A 12,354-nucleotide genomic window follows, 5' to 3' on the forward strand; every position below is an offset into this window, starting at 1 on the left:
GAAAATCACGATTCCACCATCGCCGGACACCCCGGGATGAACCGTATGCTCAATCGAATAAAAGCCTCGTACTATTGGAAAACAATGCGCATGGACATCGAAAATTACGTTAAATCCTGTAAACTATGTCAAATCAATAAGCCACTAAGAAAATGCAATAAGGCTCCTATGGTGATAACTTCATCCAGTACACAACCATTTGAACGATTAGCACTCGACATAGTAGGTCCCCTTCCGGAAGCTGGACCTCAGAAATTCAAATTTATCTTAACCATCCAAGATGATCTCACCAAATTCTCATGCGCATACCCACAAGTCACAGCTACAAGTGAAGAAGTAGCTCGTAGCCTTGTACATTTCATGGCCCTATTCGGTATCCCAAAAATGGTTTTAACCGATCTCGGCACCTGTTTCACTTCTGACCTTTTTAAACAGATTAACAATATCTTTAAGATAAAATCACTTTTTTCTACACCCTATCACCCACAGACAAACGGTGCCCTTGAACGAAATAACGGGACCTTGAAAGAATATTTGAAATCGTTTGTGAATGAAAATCAGAATGATTGGCACTGCTATATATTTACAGCTATTCTTTGCTACAACACCACTCCTCATAGTGTAACTCAATACACACCTTACGAACTTCTCTACGGACACAAACCTCATATTCCTAATTCTATGTATGAAACAAGTGATAATCTGACTTACAATGAGTATGTACGAGCCCTTCAATATCGTATGCGCTTTAGCCGTGAAAAAGCCTTAGAGCATATCCTTAAAAGCAAAGAAACTTCTAAAAAATATTACGACTCTCCATCTCGTGAAATATCGTATAAAACTGGTGACCTTGTCTATTTAAAACAACATCTTAGACTACGCAAGGCTCTATCCCCAGTGTGGAAAGGCCCTTACAAAATAATCAAAATCAATAACAAACATAACGTCACTCTTTGTATTAACCGCCGTCATACCAAGTATCATGTCAATGAAATAAAACCCGCTCATCCCTAATTAAACTCACTTCTACTCAGCATAAATACATTCAACTCTAAATGCAAACGAATTTAAAATAAACATTAAACTCGAGCATATGAACCGAGCCTTACCGGCTCAAGTTACAATGATAAATGAACAGCTGACTTATATGTCGCGCGTCAACAACCTAGTAAATGTAATGGAGTTCATTGATTGCGGCATCCAATTACCTAGATTCTGTCTTGAATGCAATTCTATTTTCCAAAACGAATATTTTACACCCCTCAGTCCTCTCACCCTTTAACTTATATAAGGAATTATTAAAAAAATATATCAATTTTTAATCATAACTTGGATTTTCCTGTTCCAATGACTATAATCGAAATAACCGAAAGCTAGTTTCTGTTTTAAGTATCCCATTGATTTGTCCCGAAAAATACACCGTTTATAAAGCTCTCCCTCTGCCTATATTTTAATGAAATGTAACAACTCTACGTGTACCATGGTTCGCAATAAAGATATTCTATTCTATTCTATTCTATACCTCACGAAGTAGAAAATCCTAACAATTTCTCTCTCATACACCCTTTTAGCTCTTTCATGGCGATAACCGATGACAAGTTACATTACGCACTATTTGAAAATCTAGATACATGTACCACAGTCAGTAGCGAATATTCCATTTGCCCTTTAATAACTATTTACTCTAGCATAAACAACCCATGTTGTGAAATACGACTTTTTACTGAAGTATCGAAATCTTTACCCAAAGAATGTGATTCTAAATTGATCGAATTGTTATTAAATTGATTTGGCATGTCCTAAATAACAATAAATAGTATTTAATATAACCAAAACCTCACCTTAATGTAAAATGTAATGATAAATGATAATATAAAAAAAATGCTATATTTGGCACTGGTATTTTAAAATTAAGATAAGATTTGTATTGGATACTCCAAAACTATCAGTACCTAGTACATCTAAAAATGTATTGATCCCAATAATATGCGATCAGACTTCAATATCATAGAAGATGACTGCTGTAAGGTAAGAAAGGAAAGTTCAATAATACAGTACCTGTACTAACACCCATCTCCCTCAGTAATATAAATCTCGACTCTTAAAAATCCGCATCTCATAAACTAGACAGTTTAGAAAATGATAAAGATAACTTACAGCAGCAATCTCACCCTATGAAATATGGTACATACTATTCTAGTGTTACCTTATCTTTAGTTGGTTTTATGATGCTAAGCTTTATATTTAAGTGTTTCAAGTGTTATTATATTAATGGTAATTATAAGCGTTCATCAGCATCTAACTATTGTATTCAAATATTTAACCAGCGTAATAATGAAAGCAAAAGTAAACCTCATAATAATGTTAACTCCATCGAAACGACAGAAGTTTCCTTTGTACTCAGCTTCATCTATTTGAGATAAAGCTTCGTCTTATCGGGGGGGCTGTTATATGCAGCGCCAGCATTAGAATGTAGGTAACACGTGTGAACTACTTACGCCGCATCGTTTACGTCATTGCATTATTTTATAAAAGCATGTATCTAAGAAAATTAGTCTAGTCTAGTGAGTAACGTCTAGCTGTTTAATTAGCTCTTAAAATCCTTGTAATATTTAGTGGTGTTGAACGGTATAATAAATAAGTGGTGTAAATTGAATTTTGAGTTTTGTTTGGAAGAGACTCCCCCGGAAGCTGCCCTATGAAGCCGCGGGAAAAAGCTAGTATAATATAAATTCGTACTGCTAGCGTGTCAAAAGCACACTCAGTAAACAATTCTAAGCTGATAACATATTGTCCACTTGTAATTTGGACTTTATAATTATTAAATCAAACTTGAAAGTTCTAAATTGTAAACCTGTAGATTGGTGAGTCCAACAATGTTGTCCGATATGCTCTTAAGCCACTGCGACAGTGCCGCGGGGTCCTCCGCGTGTATGACGCCCGTCGTTATCTGAGGCCGGGCTCCGCGGACCTACGACAAATTCAATAGGAATTTAGCACAGACAAAAAATATACTCTAAGGAAGAATACGCGGAGCTTCGGAACTGAGCGAAGGAGTGGGGCCTGTAACAAAGGCGAAGAATTGAACTCTAGGCTATTCTCCTTATACTGATCAACATTTGTTCGGCGACTTTTAAAAATAACTTGTATTTTGATTTTTATCACCCTTGAAAGTTTTTTCTAAGAGGTAATGTATTGCGAATTCTGTTAAGTCTAAAGTGTGACAGACAACGTCAATGACAACAATAATGGCGTACATTGAAGCGAATATTTATTTTGTATGAAAAATAAAAAATTTAAAGACTTCATAATTTTTAAAAGTCACTGAACAAATGTTGATCAGTATAAGGAGAATAGCCTACAGTTCAATTCTTCGCCTTTGTTACAGGCCCCACTCTGTAGAGCGAAAAGGTAAAAACCCTGTGCTGTATGAGATTAATTTTATTTTCTTACTTCGAAAGCGCCCGGCCTTAGCTTGTCCGTTCCAAAGACGTATCTTGTAACATATCCCATCATTAAAGGTACTGAAAACAAAACACAATGATAAGTGTTACTCATATATAGTACTTAACCACCCTAACCACCACCGCCACAATTTTTCCATTTTTCCGTTAATTTAAAAATATGTCATAGTACTTTAATTACAAGATTTAGTAAAGACAAAAATATTACACCCAATGTGTCTTATATCAGCTGAAGCGTTTGTGAAACATACCTGAAACTACGTCTTTCCACTCTTTAGCTCCCTGCGTTTGGTCGGCGGTGAGTCTGTCAGAAGCGACGGATGACGGTCGAGAGCGGAGCGAGCCAGCCGCGCTGCCGGGCCTGGAGTTTTCCTCCTCGCCCCACGCAGTCTGAAAACCAGTCATTTTAATTCAAATCTACTTCACATACAAAACAAAAATAGTGCGAGCCCCTCTGCGCCGAAGAAGTTAAACTTCGTAATGTGTTGTTTTTCAAAATTCGAGTTGGCAACATTGAGTGTTAAACTTATTACGTTTAACGATTAACGCTGTCAGTTGGTTTTGTGAGATTCGATCTTGCGGCCTCCAGAGTACGAAGCCGACCACTTACAACTAAGCCACGGTGGCACCGTTGTGCAATTACGATACATCCTTATTTTAGTCGCATTAGAAGTTTCACTTCAATAATTTTTCGATAAAGCAATCTTTTTTATAACTGTGCCTAATGGTTTGGTGGCTGATTGGAGACATTGTACAGTGCGTAACGCGTAAAATTTAATCAGAAACTAGAAACAGTGCAACAATAAAGCGATCATCTACCAGATCGACAAATAGGTAAATACCTGCCACCCGCCATTGGTCTGTTCCGCGCTCTTCTCATTGCAGTTAGCGTCGACAGGCTTGCCGTGTAGGGACGGGTGTTCGTCGCCCGTACTACTGTCTGTATCTGACGCGCCGTCCGCTAGAAATAGATGCCATAGCATTAGGAACATAGTACAGATGTAGTGCGAAAAGGGTTTCATTCGTATTTTTCCGGAATGGTTCGTATTTGTCATCATTTGTCATGCACGAGATGTACTGACACTGACTGAAATAACATGACACGTTCATAAGATTCCGTAGCAATACGAAGGCAAATCTCTTCGCAATACATCAATATGTACCGCTAACGCTTTCTTCTTTCGAAGGAACACCAACCATTACAATAAATCTCCAGTGACCAACTAGGCAGATTAGATCTGTCTGAATTTGTTATCAACTACGAAAGCTTTGATACATTCACTTTCCAACGTCCCCGTGTATGGGTCACAACATCTTTTAGTACAAAACCGTAAGGTTTACAATGTTAAGTGTTAAGGACATTAACGTAATGTCAGTGCTTATTGAACCTTGAAAGGTCGACTGGTCGGTATCATAGGATTGTCAAGTCGTGAATTACTTCGACGTTACGAAGTACTTTGATAACGTCGTGTAACCCAGCTAGGACATAGACGGGCATTTTCCAAAATAAATCTCGAAAATCGAATTTCACCAGACAAAAAATGTTTCCTCTTTTTTCTTCCTTTACGTCACGATATTAGTATGAACTTACTACGAGCGTGACGTATTGGAACCTCGAATTTTGTATAAAAAATTTGGTACACATTTTTTTATCGTCGGGATCGAATCAGCTCGTGATTCTGAGAAGAATGAGCCCCCAAACTCTTCCAGATCTGGTGAATTCGATTTTCAAGATTTATTTTGGAAAAAGCCCAGATATTGCACTATAATCATGGGAAAAGTATTAGAAGAAAGTAGCATACCTTGTTTCTGTAGAAAAGGCGTGGCTGCGCGATAGTGCTTGACCGTCAAGACGACAATATCGCCTGCGTTTCGTAGTATGGTGACCGCATCGTCGTGTGAGCAGGCTGTGATGTACTCGCCGTTTACTACATAATAAATAAAACTATATTTTAGTTTTGTTTAGAGTATACCTATGACAATTCATTACACACAATTTTAAGCGCAAAGGCTATTGCATATCTACATATAATAGGCTAGTTTCCTACACTTAAAATAAAATATTTTATGCAATGCACGAAATAAAGCACCACATAATTAGAAGAAAAATATGGACAGTAGTTATGTTAAAGCATAATTTATATTTAATAAGTCAAAGAGAAAGCTATAAAGTAAATGAATTGACCGTGACGTCACTCCTCAGTATTTCATAGTAATTCCATATTAGCAAATCGTTTTGACAGTTCTTAAAAAGAAGCTGATTTGACTAGTAGAAACTAGCCTATTGTAGGCACAAGTGAAAATACACGGTTTTAACAAACCTGAACAGCAAAGTACTTGCTATTGTTCTAAATCTACCTAAAGGTTCATTTAAATTAAAATGTTTTTTTTTTTTTTTGTTATAATCATTCTCATACCCTATCGGTAGAATGTAGATATAGATATTATATTCGTACATTCATTTATTTAAATCATATTTCCAAAATTTTTACTTTTAACAGTTTTAACCCTATTTTTGGCACGTCGCCAAATTACACTTGTGCCTATGAATAAAAATAATTGAATCTAGAACAGCCTGTTAAAAGGCATTAAAATTCCTGTCTCGCACTGTAACAATAGCGAAACTATGTGCTCATTTGGGCAGGAGCACTAGTTGAGCAATTAGCTCAAGACTTGGCTTGATTGCCCCCAATTACGCCAGACGTCCTGTCTAATTCAATAAACTAGGCCATTTGCATTTGAAAAGTCTGAGCTTCTCAGTTTAAACTTGTTAGGAAAGTGGGAATTGGATAATAATAGTAGAAATTGGAAAGGCTTAAAACTTTCATTAAGTTGGTGACAAGAAAAAGTGCAGACTCGCTTTAATGGAAATATTGAGTGGCCTTTGAGAATAAGTGGAATTCTATAAATAATCACGATAGGTTTGGAGAGTTTGAGTTGAAAAAAGTTCGGTTGCTGTTCTCTGTACTTTAAGCGCAATAAGACCGAGTGTTTAAAACCGTGCATTTGCAGGACTATTACTAAAAGCATGCATATCAATACAAACGCGATTCGAACGCAAATCAGACGCGGGTGTAGAGTGCAGTAACTCGTGTTTTTATTAAAATAAAATTACATATATATTCGGAATCAGCAAGGCGAGCTCTGCATTTTTTTCTTTGGCGTGCAATATAAGCTAGTGCTAATAAGTTACTATTAACATTTTTATGATTTAATCCCCGTGCGTAGCTGGGGCGGAGAGCTAGTCCATACTATATATAATATTATAAATGGGAAAGTGTGTGTGTCTGTTTGTTTGTCCGTGTTTTACGGCCAAACGGAGCGATGAATTGACGTGATTTTTTAAGTGGAGATAGTTGAAGAGATGGAGAGTGACATAGGCTACTTTTTGTGTCTTTCTAACGCGAGCGAAGCCGCGGGCAAAAGCTAGTAAATTATATAAAACACATCACCCTCACCTTTTATAACTGCATCGCCAACAAACAACTGCCCCGTCTGGTCCGCCGCCTGGTCCTTGTAAATCTTGGATATAAGAATCGGCAGCTTGTGTTCGGCCCCACCCTTTATACTAAGTCCAAGGCCGCCAACCTTCTGTCGGGTTATTTGCACCATACGCTCCTGGAATGAAGAGAAATTATCAATACTATGCAATTACCAATATTCTGTCATCACAATTATTCAGAATTGAAAGGCAATAATGCTGCATCCCACCCCAATTGATACCATATTATTGTTTTGATGCCAGTTTTCATCTAACTTTTGTGTAACCCTCAAACTTAAGGCTTAAGTTTCATTGGGCAACTGAGCTCACATGTGGAATAAGAGATATTTCCAAAAAGTATTCTGACAAGGGCTCACATTTGAGTTTTTTCATTGCTGATGGGGTCCGCGGCCTGTGAGTTGTGAAGAGTTATCTCGACCTGGTACGGTTGTAAAGGCTGAAAAGAAATCTGTCTACGCGCGCCATGTTGCGGAATTCCATTAGAACTATTTTCTTCTTACTAAACTGGACTGTCACCGCATACATGAGAGTAACAGCGCCCTCTTGACAAAAGTTATATATTTCTGGTCAAGCTTTAGTGCATAATAGTTTTCCATATTTCTCTGTTATTCTTGTACTGCGTTTGTGCATTTCCATAAAAATATAATGGAAAAATATTTTGCACTACGCCTGTACAGAATACAAGAACTAACCCTAGCATGAGGCACATTCTTGTCCCGCACGGGTACCACTACAGGTACTTCTCGCTGCACGGTAACTGCATCCATACTGAGCACGAGACGCGCAGGCCGCGGCCGCGACTTGCCGTCCGATACTTGCACCATGCCCACACGGATCTGAAAATAGGATTTATGTTATTAATCACCAGTTGACTGCTCTGGCTTTGCACCAGTTTCTCAAAAATCACTTTAACCCCTAGCTACAAGGAAAATTGCCACATTATTTGAATAAACTTTTCTGGCAAAAAAGAGATTAATTTCTTTTGTTTATAAATCAAAACAATCTGTTCCATTTGGTTAGGATTTCAATTTCATTAGAGTTATTTTGTACCAGTGTTAGGACATTGAATGTCATGGGACTAACCTTGTGAAAACTGCATAAAAATCGATGAGTAAACATGGCAGAGGTCTACTTTTAGTTGAAACCCTTATATCACTTATGTGTTTTTGTCTCTCACATCATGAATGGGCATTTTTTTAAATTTTATTATGATGAAATCTTAGGCGAACCGAACACTCTAGTATGACGTTGCACTGAGGATCTGAACATATGTTTTTAAATTAATTTCTCAATAAATTGAACTAAATAAATATTATGACATTAACAACTGTTGAGAAGTCTAGAAAAAGGTCTTCTATTTCAGTATATGTATTTGGAATCCTATGTCCAACAATTTACAATTGTATTTTTTCACAATTGATATTGGAATGTGTAACACCACAATAGCTTAAAAATACTTCTTTGATAAGAGCTGCTATTGTTTAGTTAAGTCTTTGTCATATGAACAGACCAGCCATTGGCTAAATACTATACCCATTACTTATTGTTAAACCATTAGACATTATCTCGCTTCACTACCTTTTAAAATAAAGTTTTAAAAAGGGAGTCTTAATGAAGCTTGGTGTTTTTATCCAGCAGGTCTCCTGATAACATGACCTATAAAGATAACTACATAAAAATATTGTTGAAGAAGTGTTGGTATTAAAATAACACTTATTCTGGGGATCTTTTAGAGTCTGCAGCGTATGTGCAATTTTGTTTCTTTATCTTGAGATCCTTAAGAATACATAGGTAATTTGCAAAGTTTTTCTATATTACAAAATATTTTCTGAAGCGTGACCAGTTATAATATATGACTATGCGCCATGTTACAAAATTTCATTAATACTATTTTCTTCATACTATACGCAACTCTCACCACATACATCAGAATAAGTCCATTTTCACATTATCCGATCGGATGTCGGAAGGATTTCAATGGAGAAAATCCAAGATAGCGCCTGCAATGTATGGGATATCGGTCCGACATCCGATATTGGATCGGATAATGTGAAGACGCACTAACAGCGCCCTCTTGACAATAGTCATAATGTCATATACACAATGTCACATGAGGGAACCGAAAGATTTTAACTACGCATTTCTGAGGGCAAACTAAAGGTAAAATGTTATATGACATCAAGCGAATTTCGCCAAAAACAAATATTTTTGTGTAATTTTTTTTAAGTTTGGGTGCATTTTCACATAAAAAGTAAATGTTATTTTTTAAAACTGGCACTTAAAATAAAAATTTACTTTTTCTTTTCTAAAAAAAGTACCTTTTTGCTATGTTACCAGTTATTTTTTTAAACCTTATAACAGAACATCAAAACACATTAATTTGCTTGGATGAGGGTTGCAGAAGCAGAAAATAAGAAGTAGAGAAGCAAATTTACATTCTACAAAAAACAAAAAAGAGTAGAACTCTGCTGACTCAAAGTAGTAGTTATCTTAATTAAATTATCAGTTTTCATGTTGACTATGTCACTAAGCATGTTTAGCGTGTCTGCCTTGGCAAAGTCTGATACTAGAGATGGGCCGAATATTCGGTAAATATTCGGTATTCGGCATATTCGGCAAGTTTTTCAATGTTCATATTCAGCCGAATAATTCGGTTGCATTGCCGAATATTTACCGAATAAACAAAGTAAATAACTATTGAAAATCTTACGTATTCCATTGGATAATAAGCTCCTATTTTAGTAGCTTTTTAAGGAACTTCTAAAAAGAGAGAAACCTATGCGTCAAAATATAAATATAATTGTTTTGTAAAAAAGTTAAAAAACCTTAGTTTAAGAGTTGAGAAGAGTTCAGAGCGGTTTTAACACTTTTAACTAAGTTTTAGTTATCTACTAAATCATAAAAACATAGTTGTAGTAACATATGTAACCATTATATAGTTTTAATGAACATCCCCTTTTAAAACATGGCGTAACCGAATATTCGGCCGAATGTTCGGTTTGGTAAGAGCTGAACCGAATGTTCGGCCGAATATTCGTATTCGGCAAAGTCCATATTCGGGCCATCTCTATCTGATACTGTATGAGGCTGTGCAAATTGAAGCAAGATACCTATGCAGAATATGCTATAAAATAATGTAATTTAAATTGAATAACAATATAATACCAGTTATCTTTTGACTTTCAACTAGGTATTCATACACAAATAATTTACTAAATAAAAGTTAACACTTAGTAAGTTAACAGTTAGTACTGCTGTCATTTAATTTAATTTATATTTTGTTTTATGTGAAGTTTATTTCAACCAAGTTTGTTTATATTTTTGACCTATAAGTGATAATTAGAACTTACCTTGTCATCTTTATTTTCTTCTATTGGTGTCATCATGTTAAAACAAGAACACCATAACAAAATAGCAATTATTTAGAAAAAATCAACACTGTTTTCCGAATTTCGATTCCGTACCCATGTTCATAGGTTTCTTCCCAAATATAACTAGGTAATATGTAGAAATTATTGTCAGAAAGTCATCTTCAATGATCTTCAGGTCTTTTCCTAATGATTTCATTAATTATTTACGAGTAACACATTTATAACACGAAAAACAGGTCACTGGCTTACGATAAATCAATATAAGTGACTGGCACCAAAACAATACATAAATCACTGTTTTCCAAATATTTGACACATAAAAATCATCATGGATTTACTCTAGGTGTTTAGTAACGATATTGTTGATCTGATAAACATTGTTTACCAAGTAAAAACAATCATTAAGACCTATTTTTAATTAGAATTCCCTACTCTACAATACGAATGCGATGGAGCGAGCAAGACTAGCATGACCATTGTATGAATGTGTGAGTAGGCTTGAAGCGTTTTTAAAATTACTTTAACCAGAAACACGTCGCAATGTGTATACAACTTTACAATTTTTACAAATAATGCTACGGCATCACCGTGTGGCACGATACAGTCCGGTAAAAAAAAAGAGTAGAAAATTAAAAAGTGGCAACATCGTAATGTCATCCCTTTCTAATCAATCACTGCAATCCAAAGACCTTTACAGGGGACAGCTCAATCACATTTTTTGCCATACGAAATTAAACCTTATTACTGAAACAGAAAGTCGATCGTATCAGACTAGCGAAAACGGTCCACATGAGAGGGCATTGTTTGGGCTGGTGTCCCTCTCGCACGTGTTGCCAGTGTTAATGAGGTTCCCATATTAGTAGTATTTTTATCTGTATATTACCTGACTTTATAACTTCTTATTTTATTTTAATGTTATATTCAAACTAGGGTTTCGATATATTTCAAAAAATTAGAAAATAATTATAATGTAATTATTTTGATGCCAGTAAATCAAAGATTTGTATAATTAAAAAATACTTTCAATTGGGTGTTAGTAGATTTAGTAGTAACTTTGAAAATTGACTGGTATCCCCAATTTATGACAGTGATGACGTCACTGAATAATGTTGACATTGTCAGCAAGTGCGAGAGGGACACCAGCCCAAACAATTACCTCTCATATGGACACACTTTTTGACCTAACTAAACAATCTAGTTTAATAATTCTAAATCTATGCTGCAATCACGAAAACGGAATGACACTACTATGATGTTGCCACTTTTTAATAGGCTAGTTTCCTACTAGTCAAATCAGCTTCTTTTTATGAACTGTCCAAACGATTTGTTAAATATGGAATTACTATGAAATACTGAGGAGTGACATTTACTTTATATCTTTCTCTTTGGCTTATTAAATAGAAATTATGTTTAAAAATAACTACTGTCCATATTTTTCTTCTAATTATTTGGTGCTTTATTTCGTGCACTGGATAAAATATTTTATTTTAAATATAGGAAACTAGCTTATTTCAACTATTTTTTTTGCCAAGTTCTAAGCTTGTCAGTTGAAAACGGAGGGAAATTAAAAAAAACCGCGAATAGCCGAAGTTCCATATATAATTTTCTTTTGTCTTACTCATACTCACTCTCTTCTGGTACTGGGATAGAAAAATTACATGGCGTTGTCCGGGTATGAAGTCTCATTTATATTACTTATTATACTACCTACTCTTTGGTATGAAGGCTGGCGATAGCGTTTCACTAGGCTCAATCAAAATCACAATAATTCGCCTTCTGCATTTACTAAGAAACTCAGACCGGGGTCCCCAGGGTTAACGTGGCAAACCTGTATGCTGTACTTGAGCAATTCCCGTTAAGTTTGTACATTTGGATCACGTCTCCGATTGTGATAAAAATTGGTAGGCTGATAGTCCATGATGCTGAGCAAGATCCACTAGGTTTCCCAAAATGTCCTAGGTTGATTGTATGAAACTTTCCTTTTTTGTTACCGAAAATGTATAGAAATCTGGTAACA

At 35.7% G+C, this 12,354-nt stretch overlaps 1 protein-coding gene across 1 annotated transcript in view; it reads right to left on the minus strand.

Moving 5' to 3' along the window:
• LOC125225489 (gamma-1-syntrophin) overlaps positions 1-10,756 on the minus strand; it is a 39,072-nt gene extending 28,316 nt beyond the window's left edge. Inside the window, exons 1-8 of the mRNA XM_048129230.1 lie at positions 10,317-10,756; positions 7,659-7,802; positions 6,923-7,082; positions 5,267-5,392; positions 4,307-4,425; positions 3,716-3,854; positions 3,454-3,524; positions 2,855-2,971 (exon numbers count right to left, since the gene is read on the minus strand). Of these exons, the coding sequence (XP_047985187.1) occupies positions 2,855-2,971; positions 3,454-3,524; positions 3,716-3,854; positions 4,307-4,425; positions 5,267-5,392; positions 6,923-7,082; positions 7,659-7,802; positions 10,317-10,352 (912 nt within the window). The 5' untranslated portion in view covers positions 10,353-10,756. The remainder of the gene's footprint in view (positions 1-2,854; positions 2,972-3,453; positions 3,525-3,715; positions 3,855-4,306; positions 4,426-5,266; positions 5,393-6,922; positions 7,083-7,658; positions 7,803-10,316) is intronic.
• Positions 10,757-12,354: the final 1,598 nt, after the last annotated feature.

The sequence above is a fragment of the Leguminivora glycinivorella genome, chromosome 4 (genome assembly GCF_023078275.1).
Source record: "Leguminivora glycinivorella isolate SPB_JAAS2020 chromosome 4, LegGlyc_1.1, whole genome shotgun sequence".
NCBI lineage: Eukaryota > Metazoa > Arthropoda > Insecta > Lepidoptera > Tortricidae > Leguminivora > Leguminivora glycinivorella.